General features: G+C 43.1%; 1 protein-coding gene across 1 annotated transcript; it reads left to right on the forward strand.

The window, feature by feature from the left end:
* Positions 1-469: 469 nt before the first annotated feature.
* LOC119647230 lies at positions 470-19,438 on the forward strand. Its single transcript, XM_038048072.1, has 4 exons — positions 470-572; positions 8,269-9,112; positions 9,171-9,691; positions 19,278-19,438. The coding sequence occupies exons 1-4, from the start codon at positions 470-472 to the stop codon at positions 19,436-19,438; spliced, it is 1,629 nt and encodes a 542-aa protein (XP_037904000.1).
* The last annotated feature ends 6,157 nt before the right edge of the window (positions 19,439-25,595 follow it).

Here is a 25,595-nt window from a genome sequence, read left to right on the forward strand (position 1 = left end):
ACGATCTGGCCGTGATAATTATCGGAAAGTTTGCAGGCACAGTGTATGACTGCCTGAATGCAACATTGCACATAATCCACAGTTGTTGCCTCCATAATGGACGAACGGTGAACACTAGGAAGGCTGGACTAGTTATGTTCATTAGGAACGTCAGGTGGGGCGGTTACACGCTACCTTACCGACCTTACCAGCGATGGAAATACAACTGTTACAAACAGTCAAATATTTAGGAGTATATATCGACTCCAAGTTAACGTGGAAGCACCATATTCATCCTGCAGATTGCTCTAGTTCTGTAGGAGTGCAATAGGTAACGCCTGGGGACTTTCACCAAAATGGATTCATTGGATGATACATAGTAACAATAAAGCCCATTTTAATGTATGCGTGCATTGTCTAGTGGCCTAAACTGAACTTTGCCGAGCCTCTGAATCCGCGTCAGCCCGGTTGTCTAAGTATTATTGGGGCAATGAGTAGTACACCGACCATGGCACTCGAAGCTACTCTAAATTTACCACCAATCCATTTGGAGGTAAAACGTAAAGCAGCAAACGACGCATATAGGCGTGATAGTATGTGCACGTGGAAAGGTGACCAATCATACCGTTATGCGTCCATCTGGAAATTTCTTGGCAAACATTAGGTGGCTCTGATGCTCGCCGATCATATAGTTTCCAGATACGTATACGTGTCGTATCACCAAAAGAGAAAAATGGTCGATAAATGTCCACGAGTCTTTTGGGATTACAGACTTTATAATCTTCACCGACGGGTCAGTCATGGAAAACGGATTGGACGCAGGGGTGGTCTCGGGAAATCTGAGTATGGAGTTGGCTCGACTTCTCGGAAAAATTACGACCATATTCCAGGCGGAGATATATGCCATTTTGTTGGCAGCAGAAGAATGTTTGCGATGAAAATGGAGGGATTGCATCATTCGAATCTGTTCAGCGTTATCAGCACTAAACAGCAACGACACATCAAGCCAGTTGGTGTGGAATTGTCATCAGATGCTGCTGAAACTTCGCCGACTGAACGAAAAATTCCTAATGTGAGTGCCAAGACACCCAAATATCCCTAGTAATGAGGAAGCAAACAGACTGGCTTGCCAAGGTTCTGAATCCATAATAGTGGAACCAAAACCAACTTTTGGCATCCGGCCATCTATTGTCAAGTCTACTCTGAAGGGGGAGGGCAAAGGATTCACACAGCCAAATAGAGAAGTTTGAACTTCTTCCGGCACGCGAAAATCTTTGTAAGGGGATCCGAGGCCGCTAGAACGGCATTTTTGTTGTCTCTTAAGCAGTGGGACATCTAGTAGGGCTTTTAACGGGACACTGCCCCTTAGACTATCACATGGGAAAAATGAGAGTGGCGGTTTTGGGCATATGCAGCCAATGCGAGGAGGAAGAAGAGTTGGCCCAGTACTTCGTATGTAGCTGCTCGACCTTCTCAGACTTCAGACGAAGATATCTTGGTAAGATGTTCTTCAGCGAAGAGTCTACGTATTCTCTGTTCCTGGAGAATGTTCTCAGATTCCCGAAAGCAGACGTTTGATATTAAACCTAAACAGGTTGTATTAATAATTGTAATGGTGGACCTCGGCGCAAAACCGGGATGTCTGGAGTTCCTTATTAAGGCAGGCCTAGACCGGATACCGGTTGTTGCGCCGTTGATGATGATGATGAGGTTTTATTCATTTTTACTAGACAACAGAATGGAATATGTAAAGTTTGAGGCATACTGCTTCCCTGGTTATTTTCGGAGATGAACGGTTTCGTTCTAATCTGGTGACTATGAAACATCGTTCTGCGCAATTATCCAGCCTAGAATGAACCTGTCCAACTGTCGGCGTCGCGACATCCTTCTCCAACGCCCCGGAACTTTTGAACGTTGCTTTCGAACTGCTGGATTCCGCAGGGATGTGCAACTTAGTGGATTATTTTGTAATGCAGTGGACAACATTCACGGAAATCGCTACTTAGTTTTTGCGATTTTGCAGAAATGGATGAGAGGCAGCGAAATGTTACCAGTTCAACCTTTCGGTCTTTTTTTTATTCACAAAACGTGAAAAGTACCTTTTTGACTAAAATGGTATAAAAAAACAATACTGAGGTAATGATGAACCAAAAAGACAACGCTGATTACTCCTTCTTCTTCTATCATTATTGCGAGATGAGTGCAGTGACTCTCGATCATTCATTTAGAACTTCACATCAGATCTAATTACCGCATAGCAATGATGATGACACCACCATGACCATCCCTCATTTAAATCATCATCATCAACGGCGCAACAACCGGTATCCGGTTTAGGCCTGCCTTAATAAGGCATCCCGGTTTTGCGCCGAGGTCCACCAATTCGATATCCCTAAAAGTTGTCTGGCATCCTGACCTACGCCATAGCTCCAACTCAGGCAGGGTCTGCCTCGTCTTCTTTTTCTACCATAGGTACCTTATAGACTTTTCGGGTGGGATCATCCTCATTCATACGGACTTAGTGACCCGCCCACTGCAATCTGTTGATCCAGATTTTATCCACGGCCTGACGTTTATGGTATCGCTCATAGATTTCGTCGTTATGTAGACTACGAAATCGTCCATCCTCATGTTGGGGGCCGAAAATTCTTCAGACCATTCTTCTCTCGAACTCGGCTAAGAGTTGGAAATTCTTCTTGCTAAGAACCCAAATTTCCGAGGAATACATGAGGACGGGCAAGATCATTGTTTTGTACAGTAAGAGCTTTGACCCTATGGTCAGACCTTTCGAGCGGAACAGTTTTTGTAAGCTGAAATAGGCTCTGTTGGCTGACAACAACCGTGCGCGGATTTCATCGTCATAGCTGTTATCGGTTGTGATTTTCCATCCTAGATAGGAGAAATTTTCAATGATCTCAAAGTTGTAGTCTCCTATCTTTATTGTTTTCGTTTAGCCAGCGCGATTCGATGTTGTAGGATCTTTGTTCTTTCGCGCTGATGTAGCCACGATGTACTTCGTCTTTCCTTCAATCATGTGCAGTACAAGATCTGGCACTGCCTGCTCGATCTGGATGAAAGTGAACTGGACCTTTCGGGTTATACTTGAAGAGGATGGTGCCTTTTGCGTTGACACCTGCATCACGAATCACTTTCTTCAGGGCCAAGTTAAAGAGGACGCATGTTAGGGTATCTGCTTATCTCGAGATCCTGCTGCTTTTATCCTGCCTCGCACATTACTCAGGGTCGGGATACCGAATTCCCTCATGGGCGAGTACACAGCTATGCTATGCTGTCATAGGTGGCCTTGAAGTCGATGAGAATATGGTGCAAAAAGGCTCACAGACTTGGTGGTTCTCCCAAGCTTCCTTCTTTCGTCTATGAAGTCGCTTCTCTGCTCGACCGAGTACATGATAGGTCTTTGCGCGTGCCCGCGTTCCTTGAGAATACAGCATTACATTACATGCTATCTTACATTCATCATCGAAACAGCCATTCCGACTTTTCTTGCGGTTAGGGCCAAGTATGTTTGTGGCCGTATCAATGGTACCGTCCTTCAAGTGGTTGTGAAGATCATTTGACGCTTCATCTCCAGGACCTTTTTTAGCTGGGATTATTGCGGCATAAATTTCACCCATACAGATGATAAGTAGGTCTGTGTTGTGGATGGCTTCAGTATTCACACTCATCTGATCTTATTGTGTCCCGTCTGGGGTGTCCCACGTATGTTTTTGGACCGCTTTCGGTGCAAACCAGGCACTTCCAACAACCATTTGGTGAGACATTGCTAATTGAATAATTCACAGTCCGTTATCATTGGTGTCCTTATGTAAGCTCTGCAAGCCGACGTATCGCCTGAATACGGGCTTCGTCGCTTTGACCGCCGCTCTATCTTTCTCTCATATCAAGGAAATGGATGAACATCATCTTACTAAGGTTTCCATAGCTCTGAATAGTTGCCTACAATTTACACTTTTTTTCGGCTTTCTAAAGAATCCCTAGGAGCAAAACGAACCTTCTTCATACAGTGTCAACTATCCTTGTTGGTCTTATAATACGGAAATCAAAAAATATCATTTAACAATTCTATCTTTCGGATCAGTGTTGTTAGGAATAGGTTCTGTCACACGCGGCGGCTCGGTGTAGTGGGTGGCTACCACAGTGGCGCAAACCTGTCAGAAGCCTCGCTAGTATACCTCCGTTGTTTAAATGATCTATACACTAATTGCGAATACCCTAATGAAGCGAAGAATATTCAATTCTTCTACTGCTTCTTCCTGCTTCGTGAGTAGAACTACTTAAATTTAAAGCTCTGCGATCGTAGAACTATCGCTTTAAAGCCAGTATAATATCGTATTTTCTCAAATTGCCTCGATGTGAGGTAAACGATCTCCTCGATATGGTGTGCCACGGAAGTTTTGCTGTATCCACTGTGCGAAATACAGTCTAGGCCAGGGGTTTTACTAGGGACCCTGCTGTGGAACATAATGTACGACGGAGTGCTTGGCCTTCGCGTGCCAAAGGAGGTAATATTGATTGCTTCTGCAGACGACCTGGCAGTGGTAGTAGTTGTGAAACACCATCAATACGTGGAACTGTATGTAAGCGAAACCATTCACGCCATCAAAGCATCGCTCCAAATGGTGAAACTGAATCTGGCGGAAAATATGACGAAGGGGGTCGCTATTACCAAACGCAGGAAAAACATCACTGTCAGAATCCGGGTTGGTAATAACGAGGTCGTTTCAAAGTCAATCATTAGCCTGGGAGTAATGATCGATCCCAAGTTGAGCTTCAAGGGGCACCTGGATTATGCGCCCGAAAATGCAGCAAAGACTAGCTCATCTCTAACAAAGATGATGCCTGATATTGGAGGGCCAAAGTCTAGTCGCCGAAATTCATCCTGCTATACGCGGCTCCTGTATGGACGTGCGTAATACATAACACAGTGAACCAGCGAAGGGTAAGTTCGGCATACCAGCTAATCGCGCTGAGGGTGTGCAGTGCATATAGGAAGGTATCTGGTGAGGCAGCATGTGTCATCGCGGGGATGATTCCCTTGGATCTTCTAGCGAATGAGACACACCGTCTCTATCAGAGAAGCAGGGCGAATTCAGCCGAAGTGACTGCGAGCTTCCGAAGGGTCACTAGGAACCATACACTGATCCCGTGTATTGAGAGATAGGTCGAGCGCAACATGGATGAATTTCCACCTAACGCAGTTTTTTATGGGACACGGTAAATATAGCAAGTACTTGCATCGCTTCGGATTGGATGAGTTCCAAGACTGTTCCGAATGCGCAGTTACAACCGAGGACCCAGAGCATGTTATGTTCCATTGTCCGAGATTCGCGAATGAAAAAGGGAGGCTAAGCGACGCCCTCAACGCAGTTATCGAACCCCATAATTTCGTGGAGCAGATGCTGAATTCCGCAGCAAATTGGAGTGCGATAAAAGCAAACGGTAACAGCGATACAGAAAAAACTGCAGAAACTGAATCGAGCCTAGAAAATGCGACGGACGCGTGACTTCCTTTCTCTTCTAGATTTCAAGCTAGGGTGGAGTGACAGAGAACGTGTTGCAAGGCTATAATCCTAAATTTTCTACCGACGGATCAGTCGAATAAACAGATTATATCTGAATCGTACAATCTTCTGGGGCGAAGATAGTAGCAACACGGGAGGCTTGTCAGTGAATGAGTTGTAGTGCGACTTCCAAGCGGAATATAACTGCTTAGACTGAGAATCAAGGTTCTATTAAAGCTTTAGAGTTGGCGATGGCATCCTCTAAGCTAGTGAGACAATGAAAGTCTCTGTGCACTGGGTTTTAAGATACAGGAATGTAAAGGGGAACGAACAGACCGGAAAGCAGACCATAGCCGATCTCCGCATTTGGCTATAGTGAGGCTGAGTCCCATTGTGATGGTCCACGCTCACTATCTGTTTTAAATCAAGGAAGGTTTCAAATTACTACGGCTTATAAATCACTTGCGTATGCATGCCTACAGAACGACAGCGATCCGAACGGGCTACTGGCCAAATAAGGACCATGCCACAAAACTCGGTATATCCAATAATTCGCAGTGCCGAAGTTGAAGAAAAGAAGGCGAGAACATATCTAACTATGTAGAACCAATATCTTTTTAGTGTCGTTAGATTTCGTTCGTTGTGTAAAACAAAACCTTATTGAAATCGATTCACTGTCTGTCTGTCTGTCTGTTACACGCATTTTTCTCCAAAACGGCTAAACCGATCCGAACGAAATTTGGTGGACACATGGGAACTATGAAATCCTACGCATACAGTGAGTGACATAAATTTACATGGAGTTTAAAGGGAGGGGGGGCTCCTCATACATCTAAAAGGGGGATGTACAAATTTTTTTCCTCGAACATAGTCATATGGAGTATCGAATAAAAGGTCTCAAAAGGTCTCAATTAGCGCTATCCGAATCTGATATTAGTTTTAAGGTGAATTGTAAATTGCGCCAGTAAGGCATCAGGACTCATTTCCGGAAACTGCCCAACCCAAAAATCCGAACAAAAATCAGGAAGCTGAGCTTAGACGAAATTTAGGCCTCAAAATATGCCTCATTCCGATATCTGCCCAAATAAACTTACTAATAGTATATTACCAACTCTTGTAAATTGACTAAAAAACCACCCTTAAATTCATCCTAGGACACACCAGCATAGAGGGATTTTTGACTATGTGAAACGGAACTTTCATGCACTCATCGCTCTTTACATCTTCTTGTTTTTCTTCAGCCTTTGTTCCGTTCACAAATGGGGCCGGTTCGTCGTATCGGTTTGACCATTTTATTATATCAAATGTCTGAACTGGATGTAATCGTGGCGCTTTTGGTCGCTTACCATCGACTTTGATGTTTAATCGTGGCAAGCGAATTCTCGTTGGCCCGAATTACACGACCAAACCATCGAAGACGCCCGTCTCGCAGTTTTTCCACGATCGGTTCAACCCCATGTCGATCGCGGATATTCTCATTTCGAATGTGATCAAAACGTATCACGCCACTAGTCCAACGCAACATCTTCGTCTCCATTACCGCAAGACGCCGTTCATTGTATTTTATATTCGGCCAACACTCAGAACCATAGAGAGCGACAGGAAGGACGACATTGCGGTAAATTTTAGACTTGAGACATTCGCTTATACGTCGATCACAAAAAATGCCAGTTGTGGAATGCTACTTCCTCCAGGTTGCGTTAATGTGTGAAGAAATTTCATTACGCAGTTCTCCATTGGCTGATAGCGTTGACTCGAGATATTTAAATCGCTCAGTTTTGTTAGCGGTAGTGACCTGCCCACATAGGGAGACACAAAACCTTTTATACCTGAAGCGTCAAGCTTCCGGTCTCCCTAGTTGCATTTCCTTTAGTTTAGTAAGAAACTTTTTCGCAAGATTCTCAGCCTCCAACTCACGGTGAAAATATGTTACTAATTGTCTCGAAATTAACTATGAATAGTTGTCATTGTTTCTTCAATCATCTAAACTAAGTAACGCATTAACTGCAGCATATTAACGTGTGCGTTATAAAATAAAACGCAAATAAATAAAATCACGAGACCTTATAGAACACTTTTAGTGCAATTCGATGGCTAGTGAAAGGAAGATGATTATACATTTAGCATGGAACTTGTTGACCTCTACCTTCAGCTCTAATGTCGATGACTACGATGAGTTATGGATAATTGGAGGTGAAATCTTTCATTATAATTTTCGAATATTGAAATGGCGTCTCCACACAACATACTCGTCAAGTCATACAGAAGCGTTGATAATAGGGTACGAGTATATTTCTTAAATAATTAAATGTCTTCCGTTTAACGCGCATAATTATTGACGGTGCCACTTCAGATCCAAGACAGAATCTATTGTATTTCGGCACCGAACTGCGAGGAAGGTTTAGATAAATATTCAGATGGTGATTTACATATTGAATCCAGCTTGGAATTTTTTTGATAATCAAAGTATCTTTTTATTGATTTTCTTGTTCTTGACACTGAAAATAACATACACATGTGTACCTTGCAGGTTTAACAAAACCTTCACTTTGGAGTTGGTAGAGGTCAACATCCTCTTTGTCTACGAAAATTATGAAACATTAGTTGTGGTTTGAGAATCTTCGATATTCAGTCTGGACTTCATTTAGGTAAATTTCCAGAAAAATAAAAGTATCTATTGAAAGTGGTACTTGTAGTAACTTTTACTCTTCTCAACGCCGGAACCTTGTACCTTGTTTGCACAAAATTGGAATTATCCTCAATTTAGCCGGTGGAAAACTTGCGTTCAAGAATTGCCGCAAAAAAGAATTTCTCCACAAGTATATAAATATTACTAACTTATGTCCAGCAGTCAGGGCACTAGTTAAACCTCCAGTGACGCTATCCATCAAAAATTTGGCTGACCCCACGTGCGGAACCCCCGAACTGATTGACATTTTACTACGAGCTGATACCTACAGTGACATCGTGCCACCAGGATTCAGGAGACGATCTCCCTATGCAATGAGGACAAAATTCAGCTGGGTTTTGCTTGGCCAAATTTCTTCGCAAACCACTCAACCGAGCGTACATTCATTGATAGCCACGGAAGACACTACTGACCAAATGGTTGAAAAATTTTGGAAAGTCAATGAAGTACTGACTGAGCAACCTGTGACGTCCGATGAGAATGCAGCCATTGAATGGTATCGGCAAACCACCAGACGAGACCGCACTGAGAGGTACGTTATCCGACTTCCGTTCAAGCAGGACACTGAGCCCGGGACAACCTTGTGCAATTCTATTCAGAAGGCACATATCCGATTTGCACAATTGGAAAAACGGCTAACCAGCAACGAATCCTTGAGATGTCTGTACATAGCACTCATGGAAGAATACTCAAACCTCTGTCACATGGGAGAAGTACCCAAACAAGATAAATTTTCGAGTCCTACTTATTATCTGCCACACCACGCTATGTGCGAAGATGATAGTACAACTACGAAATTGGAAACCGTGTTCAATGCATCTCAGTTGACACCATCAGGCAAATCGCTCAACGACACGTTACTCATTGGTCCAAGTATCCAGAAAAGTATCGTGCGGATTTTGATGAAGTCGAGGACATATCGGTACGTAATGGCAGCTGATATAGAGAAGATGTACCGCCAAATAATGGTACACCTACAGGATCAAAATTTCGGCTTCTTACTTGGCAATCCGGACCGTCCATCAGCAGGCAAACGACGAAAAGTTGGACCATCCTGAAACCTGTCGAGTGCTGAAAGTGAATTTCTACGTGGATGATATCATAACCGGCAGAGATACCCTCAAGGCACTTCACCAGGGCCTCATAAAAGTGTTACTAAAAGGAGGTTTCAATTCACGAAAATCGGTAGCAAATCACAATGATTTGCTGGAATCTATTCCTGCTTCTGACCGGGAAACAAATGTACGACTAAACATCGATGAGAACAAGCACGTCAAAATATTAGGGTTACGGTGGACTCCAGCAAGGGATTCTTTCTTCAAAGTGAAGCAGGAAGAAATTACTAATAATGCGCCAACCAAACGTCAGCTTCTTTCTGAGATCGCAAAGTTATTCGACCCCATGGGCTGGTTGCAACCATGTACCGTTGTAGACAAAATATGGATCCAGCAATTGTGGCTACAACAAACAAATTGGGATGAACCAGTAGGAAAGGAAGTCGGTGCGAAATGACGAACATTCCGGCCACAGCTACCAGTTCTACAGGAGATTTCAATTCCAAGGTGGTTACACTGCGACAGTTCAACCCGCATACAAGGCCACGGATTTTGTGATGCATCAGAAGCAGCGTATGCAGCTGTCATTTACGTGCGCATTGAAGAAAGTGATGGCTCCACCACAGTTAGACTCGTAACATCAAAATCCAAGGTTGCCCCGTTGAAAGTACAATCAATCCCGCGCTTGGAACTGTGCAGCGCTACTGTTGTGAGTTGATGGCAACCACATTAGCAGAGCAGAATCCTATAAAGAATTTTTGGCCCCTTATATGAGGATGGACCATTCCGTAGTCTACATAACGATGAAATCTATGAGCGATACCGTGGCCGTCAGGTTGTGGATAAAATCCGGCTCAATAGTTTACGGTGGGCGGGTCACTTAATCCGTATGGATGAGGATGATCCAGCCCGGAAAGTCTGTAAAAGCTATATCTATGGTAGAAAAAGAAGACGAGGCAGACCCTGCCTGAGATGGAGCGATGGCGTAGGTTAGTAGGCTAAACAGCCCAGAACTGAGCGATTTAAATACCTCGGATCAACGCTGTCAGCCAATGGAAAACTGCGTTATGAAATTGCTTCACGCATTAACGCAACCTGGATGAAGTGGCGTTCCACAACTGGTGTCCTTTGTGATCGACGTATCAACGAACGTCTCAAATCTAAAATTTACCGCAATGTCGTTCGTCCAGTCGCTCTCTATGGTTGGACTAGTGTGTCACACGTTTAGATCACATTCGAAATGAGGATATCCGCGATCGTTATGGGGTTCCACCGATCGTGGAAAGTTGCGAGAGAGGCGTCTTCGATGGTATGGTCAGGCAATTCGTGCAAACGAGAATTCGCTTGCCAAGATTGGTCTGAACATCGAAGTCGATGGAAAACGACCAAAAGGCAGACCTAAGCAACGGTGGCTTGATACGCTGGATGGGGATTTGATAGCCTCGAGACTGCACCCAGATCAGGCATTCGATAGAGCTAAATGGCGAAGCTGATCACGACGAGCCGACCCCGCTTGTGAACGGGACAAAGGCTGAAGAAAAAGAAGAAGAGTAGGCTAAACAGCTGTTAGGGACATCAAGTTGGTGGACCTCAACGCAAAATCGGGATGTCTGGAGTTCCTTATTAATAATAATCGTTGGCGCAACAATCCATATTGGATCTAGGCCTTGAAGTGTGTTAGAGCACTTCATTCAAGACCGTAACGGTACACTACAGTATACTGTAGGAGGCAATGTGGTCTGCATTGCGCAGTTCCTTATTAAGGCAGGCCTTAATTGATGATGATGATGCCGTTGATGATGATGACGCTTAGAACTACTTAAAGTAGAGAAGTCAAAAGGACCAAGCTGTTGTGCGTGGTAATTTCGGCAAAGCCGAGGAGTCGGGGAATGAAAGTAGACTTCGAACTCTGCGAAGGGCACTACGTGTGTTATAAGGCGCTACGTGTGTTATAAGACGCAGGACGGCAGGTGATATCGTGAGCGGCGGAGCAGTCCATCAGACCCGAGGAAAGTTTCAAAAATGTACATAGATCCAGATAGGATCTAGGCTGTTGTAGGAAGGGAAGGTTCAGAAGGCGGGGACGCGAGGGGTAGTCCACGCGAGGAAAGCTTTTCTTAAAGAACAGGGAACGGATGAATTTACATTGCACATTCTCGAGGGCAAGAGAATCACTGTTACGGGAGGGTAACCAGATCACGGAGCAGTACTCGAGGATATTCCTGATGAGGGAATTGAAGAGAGCTAAGGAGATTCGGATGGGGTAAAAATCAGTGGAGGAGCGAAGTATAAAGTCTGACAATTTTTCAGCTTGATTGGTGACTTCGAGGCGATGGGTGTCAAAGAGGAGCTTATTGTCGTGTGACTCGGAGGTCTTGAGTGAAATTTAAGTAGGATAAAGAATGTCCGTTAAAAGAGTAGGAGAAAGAAGTGGGTGAGGATTTTAGGGAGTAGCACATAGAATGACACTTTCTGACGTTTAGTGCTAAACCATTATTCGGGCGCCAGTGAACCAGAGTATCTAGGTTCAATTGAAGGAAAACACAGCGCATAGGCGACGAGATAGCGAAAACAGCTTAAAATCGTCGGCATAGAGCAAATAGGGACAAGTAAAAAGAAGGGGAAGACCATTAATAAAAAATAAAAATTACAAAGGGCCCAGAATAGATCTATGTGGACGCCAGAGGAGAGGGAGGAGGTGCGGGAAGTGCAGCCGTCAATAGTGATGCACCAGGATCGGTTGAAAAGGTAAGCCGCAAGCCATAAAACAAGTGGTATGGCCACGCTTAGAGACGAAGGTTTGGATAGAAGTATCTTGTGATTTACAGTGTCGAAGACGTGTAAATGGTATGTTCTTCCTGTGGTGAATTTAGACATTTGGCGACAAAGTTAGTAAAGTCAAGCAGGTTGGAGGCAGTGGACTTACGCTTAACAAAGCCGTGTTGCTCTTTCACTATGTGGTGGCCAAAGTGGGCGGACAACCAGTCGCTGACATATCTTTGCAAGATTTTGGAACAGAAGGAAAGGAGGGAAATGAAGCGCTAATTTTCGGCAAGCATACGATCGCCACTTTTATGTATGGTGATGATGCGAGCCTCTTTCCACAAGCCGGGAAAATGACTCTCTTCGAGGCTTTTGTTGAAAATAAGAGAAAGCGGAGAAAGATGGACTTAACAGTTTTGAGCAAAAAAAGGTTTGGAAAACCATCGTAGCCAGGTGCGACATTGGCATCAAGTTTGTCAATTAGGTACTCGACAAGGATAGGGGTAAGAAGGGGAATGATAGGCGATGCGGGGCAGGCTACATCCACTATCTGGAGGGATTCAGGGGAAGAAGGGGGAAAATATACTGAGGAAAAGTAGCGACAGAGTAAATCACAAGATAGTTGTGGGGAGTTAGCTGAGGAGCCAGGGAATTTAATGGACGGAGTGGATAACTGATCAGAACAGCGGGAGTTTTGAATGTGGAATCAGAAAGGTTTCAGGTTTCCCCGCTTCAGTGAGTCTTCCACACTGGTCAAATATTCGTTTCTGGACTTATGTATTAAGGATTTGACCGAAGAGCGTGGGGATTTCAAAAAAACTAAGTAAGCAGAGTTTCTAGAAGACAGGAATTTCTTCCTCGCAATCTGTTTTTGACGTAGCTTTTTGTGAACTTCAGCGGTGAACCAGGCGGGGTAAGAGCGTAAGTACTTAGGAGAGGAGAGGACGTAACAAGGACGAAGATCAGATAAAATGGTATAGAAGATGTTGAGAGAAGATGTTGGGCACAGGTAAATAGAGAGAGAAGGGGGACCCAGTTGATTGCCGTCAGGGCTGAGTTGAGTCTTTCGCAGTTCTCCTTACGAAAGTTGAGTTTGGTAGGCTTGCAAGCGACAGGAGAGTGGAGTCGGAATATCTGAGCATCGAACACGAGAGCAGGATAATGGGCATCAAGGGCAACGTAAGACGGGGCTCGAAGGGATTAGGAAAGGCAGGCACAGGAAGGTTAGAGAGGACAAGGTCAAGAGTGCGATCTAAGTGGTTTCTAGAAAGGTTAAATTGGAGGGCGACGCAGGTGTACATAAAACGGTCCATCCTAACTGGTACATTCGACGATTCGAACGAAATATTGGAATATCGATGGAATAACTGCTGTAAACCAGTTTGGAAGGAAAGATACACACTGCTTTCGAGTAAACGCAAAGCCGGGTCAACAATTAATGGGAGAACTACCGAACGAAGGGTAGAACCTGGTAAACCCTTTGCTCGAGCTGGCGTTGACTTCGCTGGGCCGATCACGATTAAATGGAGTAAGGGCAGAGGGCCAAGATCATCAAAGTATATATAGTTGTGTTTGTATGTCTGTCCGTAAAGGCTGTCTAACAGCGAAAACACTAATGATGTAACCTATCATCAAAATTATTGAATTATATCAAAATACTTTTATAGGTTTCATAGTAAACTATTCCCGTCATTTGTTATCACAATGGAAATGCATAATTTACTTATAATTGATGATGATGATTGACTTGATATTTCAAGAATTTCAAGATTTCTGGTTTGTTGGTTTACTCTAAAGATACAACACAATATATAGCCATTTACTTTTACTAGCTAAATAGCGTCATACAGTAGCGATATATAGCTAATCAATAAAACCATTTTTGATCAAACAACTGGTTGAGTCATAAATTCATCTTGACATTATTTTAATTGATAAACTGCATTTTCGGGAAAATTGAATGCAACGAGTTTATGACGGGCTAGAAAAGCAACTCAGTCTGACCTTGGCTAAACAATTAAACAGTCATCTTTGGAGCGTCACTAGTGAACCGGAACTTAATTATTTATTAATTCACGCTAGCTTTTTATAGACTTTCTTGTATTTCAAGTTTTCTGGAGATAAATATGGATACATTGCAGCATCGCTTACTGATCATTATAACATTGCGATTAAGCAAAACGGTAGTCACTTTGGAATGTTCTAAATTGATTTGAAATTGTTATTGGAAATGTTAGGAAAAGTATTAAGTATTCATTAATATTATGGCATTTTATACGCGAGTATGTATGTAAGTGTTCGTCAGTCACCCAATCTCTGAGTCTCACAATGGAAACAGGAATATTTTTAAACAATGTTTCTTTCAATGACTCTTAAGGTTGAATTAATTAATTCATTAATTATCAATCGGACTGCTATTAATTTTTTTTTTTGTTTATGCTTTGCATCCTTTGACGGGAATCACTTAGAGTGTCCTTGATATTATTGTGCACTTAAAGCTTATTTTTGCAATGGTTAAAATCAAGGGGCAACAATACCTCCATATATTAAGGCTCTATGCCAAATTGTATTGCTCCTAATACTCCAATTTGTTTGCTAGGTAAATTATTGACCCTTCAGTGTAGACTTAACAGTGGATGGCCGGATACCAAATGCTGGCTTTAATTCCACCATGATGTATCCAGACCTTTGGTGAGCTAGTCTGTCCTCATTACCAGTACGTAATAGCCTCCTCATTACCAGCGATGTTCAAGTGTCCTGACTCCACACAGGCGATGGTTCCCCCAGCCTGATAAGCTTCAGCAGCAAATGGCATTTTAGTGTCCGGACTTAACTACAGTCCACAAATTAGGATTATTAAAAAATATTAAAAGCTAAATTTTTGTGAATCTTGGTGTTTTTTCAAGGCTTCTTTAATGAATAAAAATAACTACCGAATCAATCGCAATTATTCTAGTTGGCGGTTCACGACCTTAGTCCAATCACCGCTCTTATTTCTTTCGGTTTCGCTTCGCTAGCCGACGTTCCTACTTTGGGCACTTTAGGCCCTTCTGAACTTAACGGTTAAGACTACTTTTTTCCTTTGTGGTGCCTATTAGTTCCCCAAAGCTTCCCCCTCTTTGACCCGCATTCGTTTACTTGATCGAATATCGATGACCTTGTGCTTTGGTGTCACTTGGGTAGCCTGTGACACTTTTGGGGCTGGGATGTCCGACTTTTCCTTAGGCTTTCTTACTTCTTCCTGGGACCTATTGTAAAGCACCTTGATGGCTCACACCATGTTCTTAATGGCTTGGTGCAGGTTGTGCTTGTCTTTCATGAATTCGGACAGCTCAACTATTTTAGTACCAAGTTGTATAAAAGGTTGTTTTTCTGGGTCCGGGCTCTGTTCTCGGTGAGTCTTGGCCAGATTACTCTTTTTACTGATTCCTTCGCCTTTTTCAATTACTGATCTCCCATGGACTTTCTCTTTTGCTGGCTTTGGTATTGGAGGAGATCGTAAAGTTCATGAGCTTCTTCTGAATGGATCTATTCGCTGCTGTGGAGTACCTCTTGATCAAATCCGATGGGTGTCAAAATCGCCTTTTCTGACCAGGTATCTCCTTTTAGCCCATCATCCTCTGCCTTTGCAATTGGTGCTCTTGGCAGAGTTGTGCTTCGTTTGAACGCCTCCTTCTCCAAATCTAAAACAGTTGTATTAGATGCAACAGTGGCCAAGTTGTCCAACACCGAGGCACTGCGGTCGAGGGATATCGACGGCTGGGAGCCCGCTTGCTCACTCCCAAAAGCCGCCAGTGCTGGGGTTCCGAGCCCCTGCACCGTAATTTTATTCCTTTTGAATTCGTCCATCTTGGTTCTATTTTCAGGATGTCCTTCCCATAGCCATTTTGGTCCACGCACCAGAGATGAGCAAACACTAATCCATGCACAGTCAGAAAAGAAAAGTGCATGAACACATATTTTCACATCAATAGGTATGCCCCCATCCGCCAGCTGCGATCGCGCCTGATGGGAGATCTGGCCACTCCTCACAGGATGTAGTGGAAAAGGATGCATTCCACGAGCAATTACACGTAGTTCAGGAGAGTCTTCCTAAAGGTGACATTTTGCTCGTGATGGGTGATCTGAATGCCGAGATGGGTTTGACAGCACCCTACTTGGACATGTGATGAGCAAGCACGGTCTTGATGGCCGTAACGATAATAGTGGGAGGTTTATCTAGTTCTGCAACTTCCACCGCCTTATTAGGGGCACATTGTTCGAACACAGAGTCTGCCAGTTTGGTTTCAACTGACAGACACTGTACGACAATCAAATTGACCACTTTGTGATCAACAGTAGATTTATGTCTTGTCTGCTGGACTGACATCGGCCTTGAAAGGAATCACCATCTAATGGTCTCTCATGTTCGCTTGCATGTTGCGTCCGCCACTTCCCGCAAGATTAGGAAACTGTGAGCCGCTCATTTCAACATCGACCGCTTGTACGACCCAGTTGTCGTTTGATAGTGGTAGAGCTATCTTTCTTATCGAGCGGCAGATCTACTGACTAACCGGCTGAGAATATCGATAAGCCCTGTGTTGCTATGAAAAATACTCTTTTCTCGGGTGCAGCGCAAGTCGTCAGCCACGACCCGAAGGGGCGTCATAAATTTGGTCCGACTGCAGAATCGTGGAGGCGGATCGATGAACGGAAGGGTTGAAGGCTCTATTGACCACTGCGATTGATGTCAGACGAACTTAGATAGCATCCGAAATCGCGAGAAGTTCAGCGTAGTGCGCCCTGAGAAAAGGGAAGTTGTTATTGCGCGAGAACAAGCGGAAGATGACGCAGATCAAACTGATTTCAGAAGTGTATATCGCATCATAAAAGAAACTTGCATATGCCGCAAATCTTGCGATGGTCCTGTGAAGGAGATTAACGGCTGACTGCAGTTTCCAGAAAAACGCATTTAAGAATATGTGTGTAAAATGTGATTTTTAGCCATAAAATCTTAACTGACCATTAATCTGCTATACCTAGTACACAAACCTTAGATTTCTTCAGGAAATACATTTAATCCTTGGCTGTCCTTTTAGCGAAGCCATTCGGCCGATAAATACGCGCTTTATTACGTCGTTTTTGTGATCGACGTATCAACGAACATCTCAAATCTAAAATTTATCGCAAATGCCGTCCCCCTGTCGCCTTCTATGGTTCTGAATGTTAGCCGACTATACAAAATAATGAACTGCGGTTCGCGATAATGGAGATGTTGCTTCGGCCTAGTGACGGGTGACGCCTGGATCACCTCCGAAATTAGGATACCCGCGATCGATATGGGGTTGCATGGAAAATTCAAATTGGGAGAGAAGCGTCTTCGATGGTATAGGCACGTAATTCGCACTAACGGGAATGCACTGACCAAGATTGGTCTGAACTTCAAAGTGGATGGTAAGCGATCAAAAGGCTGGCCGAAACAACAGTGGCTTGATACGTTGGGTGGTGGATTGAAAGCTTCGCGACTATATCCAGATCAACCCCGCTTGTAAACAGCGCGAAAACTAAATAAAATGGTATCAGCTCTATTTTCTGACACTTTCATAAGATAGTAAAGTTTCTATCCAACTAATATACCTTTTTAATTCTTAGCGCTTTACCGCCATACATCTTGCTGCAAATTTTCAAGAATTCTTCCATGATTACCGTCGGTAATACTATTGAATCTAAAGGCTTTTGGAATTAGATATGGATAATTCAATTTTTTACAAGCATCTAGGTCTTAATATGTGGGAATATGCAGCTCCCTGATGTTGATTAGCCGAAGGATGAGCTGCTTAATATAAAGAAAAATTTCAAAGAAACGGTGTTATTTAGCGAAGCGTCTTCCAGTCTGAAGTTTATCCTATTATTTGATGTTATCGTCCTCTTCAACTCATCATGTCCCAAAGTCTGACAATGTGAGAGCAGATGTAATACAGATATTTATGTCTAATATGTTTACCAGTAAAGAGCTCCCGCTTTAGTTGTCGAGTCCGTCGACCATGTAGTATTGGCTCGATTTACATGAAGTCCGTTGTTTCTACCTGTAATTCCTTTCTATCGTGCCCTGATAATGTACATGGTATACTTGCATTATGTCTTCAAGAAAACTTGCTTATTTAGATGGTATGTCCCTCTATGATTCTAGCAGCGGTGCAATCGTCGCCATTTGAGATACTTTTCCTGAGGCGAAAAATGAACGCAGTAAAGATTGAGTGAAGCGTCAGTAGCCAAAAAGGAGGAACCTCAACCTACTCACTTACAGTAAAAATAATCTTTCCTTAGATGTAACACCGACCATATCTTTGACCTAGATAAATATTTCATATTTTTCAATCCGGTTGTGGCACTGTTCCTAAGTGATTTTTTAACTAAACTGTGCTCCTTTTGCTAGACATTTCCGCCCCAAAATGACATTTTCCCTTCCTTTCTTTGCTTATCCTTTTTTTCTTGAAATTGTTGCAACCTCTATGCCCTTTCCATTTCAACGTCAGTTTGCTTGGACGCACCACTCTCAGGCATCACTTTTCCAACCTCCTTGGTTTCTGCCTCCTATCTTTGAATGGGCGACGCGCTCTTATATTTTTTGTCCTCCTTTCTGGTACTGTTTTATTTCTGATAATGATTATCATCTGTTTTTGGTTTGACTATGTATGCCATCAAGGAACTAATTTTGCAATTTTACCTCTGTTTTTTTTTTCTTTTCTCCTCAGAACAACTGGAAATTCCCTGTTCTTCAGCTATTTTCCAAACAAACCTTCTTCCCCCTTCACATTTTGGGAGATCCTGAGAACTTCATATGTTCTTCATTACTCTTAACATCGTAGAAGCTCTCAAAATAAAATTCAGTGCACTAGAAAGGCAAATAAGAAATAGGAAGGCAACAGAAATCATTGCAACATTCCATTGTTAGATAAGTCGATCCTGAAGGAAAGAGGCCTTCACGAGGACTTCCATTCCTAGGAATAGAAGATCCGAATGTTGAAGTACTGCGTTAGAAAATTTACTCTTCGCAGCAAGTACTTCATAAGTAGCAACACTGAACTACAAAAGCTGGATCCCTGAAAGACAGTAGACCCCATGCGAATAACTACTAATCTGGCTTAAACAGTGAAGGCGTTGCCCGAATCACTGGTGGCAGCCGACTGACAAAGCCCAATTTGAATCTTGGCCCATCCAGAGTAGTGAACATCAGTGGCCTAAAAAGCTAGTTTGCGAGAGTAAATTTTACATTCTATACTTCAACAGAGAAAGAAGTACAGTACCTTCAAATAGTGGCCAAGTTGGATAACTACCAGTATTACACATATCAGCTTGAAAGTGCTAAAGACGTTAGAATTAAAATAAAAGATATTGACAATGGCATTGACCGAGTAGATGTCAGTAATTATCTAACATTGCAAGACTAAGTTAGTATAAAATGTAGGATGTTAAAAGTGGAGCTGAGATCAGAACTAGCAAAATACAAAAGGGACCTACGATATGTCCAACATCGCAGAATAATATTCGAATAACCGTACAAGGGATTCACATTGGTCCAGTCCCAAAACTACCAAACGTACGTCTATACCAAATCCAATTGTAAACTTAAGAGCGTTTACGTAGCGTGCAGTGAACTACACAAAAAAAATCCAGTTTAATGCCAAATCACCCCACAAATGATCCCACTTAACAAGCAGCTTGCTACAACTCGCAATGCGTAATAGGTGGCTCTCCACATGCTGGTTATCGTTCAACAAAAACAGCAGGAGATCATTGATCTGGGAGTAACCAAAAATATTAATTCCCAACTAATAGGAGCCATATCAACTAACGACCTCTCTTCATTCGATTCGATATTTTTTTTAATATTTTAAGCAACCCTAACCCACCTCATAATCCGGAGTACAAATTGGAGAAACTATCGCTAGGTAGCTGTTAGTTCGGCCGGTCCTTCTGTCAAATTAAAGACCAGCGATGACATTAAAAACTCACTACACTATATTTAAAAGAGGTAATAAAAGAAAGGGAAGATAGAACTCCTGAAGTTACGAAAAGACCCAAGGTCCAAATATAAAGTAGAGTCCTACCGACCTATTGGCGTTCTCCTAACCGTGTCAAAAATTTTTGAAATGCATTTGCTAGGCAAGTTATCTTCCCTTCTAGCTAGTATATTGCTGACCATCAATTCAACTTCAAAAGCCAGGCACTAAGCCAACCAACCTCATTTATACTCATGCAAAACTTAGTTCTAAAATCTCGATCCAAATCCATTTTCAACTTCATTTGGGCAGATATCTACATGTTTTTACGGCACAAATTTTCACGATCGATATGGAGCCATTGTCATGTTATTCACGCAAAGGAGAATTCACTTGCCAAGATTGGGAGTCGATGGAAAACGACCAAAATGTCAATGATAGCTTGATACGCTGGATGGTGATTTGAAAGTTTCGCGACTGCATCCAGACGATCACGACAAACCGACCAGCTTGTAAACGGGGCAAAGGCTAAAGAAAAAGAAGAAGAAAATTTTGGAGAAGGAGGAGAGGGGCATCGTGTATTGACTCATAAAGCAGCAAATGAACATTTGCGGAGGATTCTTTGTTAGAGTCGCATAGAATAGTAGGCCCTGAGCCACCGAAATCCAGTAAATTTTGACAACGTTTGAAAGTTTTGCTCTCATTTCTAAGGGGACGGAAAGCCTATACTCCTTTTCGACTGTTTCTCAGAGGTAGGGATGACAAAGTTGGGCAACCAAACAAACCAAATCAGTTGGTCGAAGAGAACCTCCGTAATGGTGGCTACGGAAAAGGCTGTATTCACTTTGGTCGTGATACAATAGGCGAAAAAAACCTATTAGGGCGATCAGACCCGAATCTGCACGGGGACTCATCTGACAGTAGGTCACGAAACCTTACCAGGGGTTTAATGGCATGTATAGAAGCCTAAATAGGTTGTAAATTCACATATTTCAGGAGAATTCCTGTTTCATGTGCGTTTAGCTCGGTTGTTGTGAAAGTTTCATGGGCCCTGATATGGTTCAAGCGATTTCTTCGGACCTCAAGTATGCTGTTATGTTTCAGCATGGATACCATACTCCAAATTTCGGTAGAGATTTACGTAGGTCTTGCATCCACCAGTATGAATAAACTGGTACCGGTGCTATGATTGTGGTCACAAAATCAATCCGTGTCTTAAGAAGACCGTGGGATACGAGGCAGGGGCAGGGACTCACATTAAACCAGAGAGACGTAACTCCTTCTCTACTGTTCTGCGGCTTGTGCCTCTGGAGTGAGCCAATCATCGGCCACCCTGAGATGGTGGATTCCATTGCATTCTTAGCTTGCCCGCTCAGCCCTTCGTTCAAGATTATCTCAGGCCAAATTACTGGGAGGACACAGCCAAGGCAGATGCTAACAAAGGCTCGGAACCTTTTAGTAATCGTAGGGTCAGTTTCCGTATGCTTCTAGCATATAACAGAACATTGGCGTGGAACGGAACGGCATACTTTCTAGTACATTAATGCTATAAACAAGATTTATGTATATAATTGAAAGAAATAAGAAAAAATCCCGAAAAAGTTCACAATAGTAAAAACAAACACTATGAGTAACCACTCTTTCACGCCTAATAAATTTCCTCATAAAAATAGTTTAGCGTACATGATCGCAGTCATAGTGAAATTCAAAGTAAAAAATTCTAAAAACAAATCTTTTCGTCTATAAATGTTCCAAAGGTAATTAATTCCATTATTCTTCCTGTTTTATTATTTATTATCCTAATTAATATAATTCTAAGCTTAACCATCCAAATCCAGCCAAGATGAATGCAGACCATCAAGCATCTCGTGCCGGTGAAACCATTGGTGTATATCGCAACCAACAGGGTCTTGCTCATTGTCTGCGCTCAACATAACACAGATAAACGCAGCGAACCATCGTCGTTTCAAGATCTTAAGATCACTGATCTTGAAGCTTTAAAGACTGCTCCAATCATAAAAACTGTACTCATCGCATTAATAAAAAGGCATCATTAAAAGTTCCAAGTGGGTGGTAGTGAGCCCCGTGTTATAACCAAACCGACGAAATCTGTTTCTATGGCCATCTTTGCTGGGCAAGAGTTGAAGAGCACAAAAGTCTCTTGACCGAAGGTAAGGTGTCCCATTGAGTCCGCGACATTTAACCATTTGAACGTTAAAAGAATCCAAAAGTCACATAAAATGAAGAATATACTTTCTAAGAGATTGCAGATAAAGCTGTCGTTAAAATATTATGGTTCCTTGAAATTTTGTACAAAGGAAAGATACGGGGTCTTGGCGGTTTTTCAGTAGATTGGTAATTTAACAAGTCTTCAAACCATTGATTGAGAGATTCTCTCGAGCAGACTCGTCCTTGATTATTGTCTGGTTAACAATTAAAATTTCTTGAAGGTAATTTGTGGATACCGTACACTTCAAAGTATTTAATAAATATGAAGAAGCAATAGTGCTATTAGTACACATAGTTTCACTACTATATATTCATGGAGATGATCCTCCTGTCAGAATTAGTAGTTTTTGGAAATGGGGAAGCTGCCTTCCGTACATCGATATCCAACGACAATCATGCTTCAATAAGGGGAGACTTAATTAGTTTAGAATTGGGACAGATCAATCATAGCAAGGGTAAGTGATATTAGACTGAGTACGGAAAGGACCGGCTTTAAAGAAGAGTCTGTCAAAGCAGAATTAACAACTCGAAGGTAAATAGTTGTGGTAACGGTTGAACGAATGAAAGGGTTGAGATGAAAGGGCTCACAGAAATGATTGTTACATACCCAACAACTGTGGCGCCACGTTGGGCGCCAGCTCTGTTGCGATGAGAGCCAGCGTTCACCTTAGCACCAACACGGTCACCAAGGCTGCCAACCAACCAAACTTCTTTAACAGGATTATCACCCGCCACCGAAGTTTTCATTCCTAAAGGAGCTAAAATACCAAACGTCCTAATAGGGGAGAGGACTAACTCACAAAAAACCATAAAGTGCGAGGAATGGTCAGGAAAGGATCAGCTCTGAGCCTATTCGGGCATCTACGCCTTCATGCGGGGTCAGATGATAACATGGCTCTGCGGCGGCCCATCCCAACCGAATTGTTCGACCCTATCCCCCCCCCCCCCCCCCGCCGCTTTAAATATAATGGAGGGAAACACTAGATAAATGGAGAGGTTAGAGCAAAAACCTTTCAATCCACTTTTGCATTATATTTTGTTTCTCGAATCGCAATAAAATTACTTTCAATTCAGTTGGTTTAAATTTTTTGGATAAATTCATTTGTATTTTTGGTATTTACGTTTAAAAGAAATGTTTCTCTTATCGGACTTTCGTTTTCATCAATTTGAAGGTTGTTCAATAAGTTTTACGGTTCGATATGACAAACACAATTTTATGGTTTAAAATACACTTTTCCAACTCGAAGCTTCCTGGAGAGTATCTGCCAAGGCGTGTTCTGTTCTTTTGTAGATGCACCCCCATGTTGATGAGAATTGTCCGGAATTCGAACTACCAATAGGAGATATTCTGCAGATTTAAGGGCGCAACAGTTCAACTCGATTTTAGTTGTGTCCTCGTCGCTCAGCACTGACATCTCCAAGGCATCAATACCATGAACGGGGGACAGAGTGTCAGAAACAACATTCTGTCTTCCCTTATGATGCTTGATGGTGAACTTGAAAGCTTGAAGCTTCAACACTCATTGTCCAAGACGACCACTCAAATGACTTTGGTTCATCAGCCACTTGAGGGAAGCGTGATCAGTGATCACTTCAAATTCGTGTCCCTCCACGTAAGCCCGGAACTTGCTAGTGGCCTGCGCGGCAACCAGATGAACACTTGATTCCTCAGATGCGCTGGAAACACCTTGCCCATTAACTTACACAATGTATGTATAGCATTGCACAATCCGAATGGCATTGTTCGGAACTGGTGCCAAGAGTCTACTTGGGATGACGACGGCGGTTTTCTCCCTTGGCGCCTCACCGAGGGGTGTCTACAAGGAGACATACTTAAGGTCAATATCAGAAATATATTGAGCCTGAGGCAATGTGTCCGGATGGCACAAGTGGTTAGAGCGCCGAGCTGTCGTAGCGGAAGGTCGCGGTTCAAATCTCACTGGTAACAGAGAAATTTATTATCGTGACTGGATGTCGGATACCAGTTGACTCAGCTGTGAGTGAGTTCCTAAGGCAAATCGAGGTAATAATCTTCGGCGAGCGCAATGCTGATCACATTGCCTCCTACAGTGTACTATACTGTACCATTATCGTCTTGAATAAAGTGCTTTAACACGCTTCAAGGCCCTGATCCAATATGGATTGTTGCGCCAACTATTAGTATTACTAGGCAATGGACTCAAGATCCCATCAAAGAGCGGCATGGGATAAGCACACTTTATCGTGAACAGATTAACTTTACAGGGCACATTTTCAACTTGCTTGGTTTAACGGCAACCGACACAGGAGAAGCCCATGCGCCTTGCAGCTTCTTGACGACCGCCATTTCCATCATCTGATCTACGGTGGTCAAAGGGTAGTGTAGGCCCCCGAGCGAAACGTGGATTAGTACCCACGATGGAGCATAAAACCTGGGCAATGCCGGCTGAACCAAAACCAACAGCTCTACTACCAAACCCTATCTCCACCTTCACGTGGTGACCACTAGGAGCTCTTTCTTAACGAAAAGGGTAGGGCTGACAACCCTACATGGAAAACCGAACAACAGGAGCCTCGGACGGGACGGATAACAAAACGAAGAACCTGGCAACAACAACGGAGTAACGATTTGCGCATTTTCTCATGGAGAGCTCGAAAAACAATATCACCCAGAATCCCCTCTGACAATCAGGTGAGAGTTAGCACTGAAGCCATCCACAACACATCCCTCCGCAACACCTGTAAGAGGGAAATGGATGCCGCAATAACCTGTAGATGAAGCATCAACAAATGATCTTCACAACCACCTGAAGAACGTTATCATAAATACGGTTACAAACATACTTGGCCCCAGCCGCAAAAGGAGTCGGAACGGCTGGTTTGACGATGAATGAAAGCTAGCAACGGAACAGAATAATGCCGCATACCGAATAACGTTGCATTCTCAGAGAATGCAGGCACGTGCAGAGCCTTATCACGAACTCCGTCGAGCGGTGAAACGACTTCACAGACGGAAAAAGGAAGCCTGGGAGAACCAACATGTCTGCGAACTAGAAAACCACAGAAAGCAACCGCGCTAGGTGCGGAAGTTTTACCAACAAGTCAGCAGGATGAAGCCTTATACACCTCGATGCTCATCCTGCCGAGACAAAGAGGGAAATCTGATTTCCGACAGAATGGGCATATTGGACCGATGGGTTGAGTACTTTGTTGAACTGCTGAACAACTAGATCATCGGCGAGTTGGAGGTCCCGCCAACTGAAGACGACGGACAAATACTGCCACCACCAAGTTTAGGAGAAACAGTCCGTGCAATTATCGGCTAAAAAATCATAAGTCGCCAGGAGCCGATGGAATTACAGCCGAATTGGTTAAATATAGAGGCGACTAATTATAC

The sequence above is a fragment of the Hermetia illucens genome, chromosome 1, assembly GCF_905115235.1.
Source record: "Hermetia illucens chromosome 1, iHerIll2.2.curated.20191125, whole genome shotgun sequence".
Classification (NCBI taxonomy): Eukaryota; Metazoa; Arthropoda; class Insecta; order Diptera; family Stratiomyidae; genus Hermetia; species Hermetia illucens.

Bases quoted from the DNA above. Each gene is read 5' to 3' on its own strand.
- LOC119647230 (XM_038048072.1), top strand. From the start codon at position 470: ATGAGTAGTACACCGACCATGGCACTCGAAGCTACTCTAAATTTACCA. The intron at 573-8,268 runs GTATGTGCACGT...TCCTCAATTTAG, and splicing joins CGACGCATATAGGCGTGATA to CCGGTGGAAAACTTGCGTTC. The intron at 9,113-9,170 runs GTACGTAATGGC...GTACACCTACAG, and splicing joins ATGAAGTCGAGGACATATCG to GATCAAAATTTCGGCTTCTT.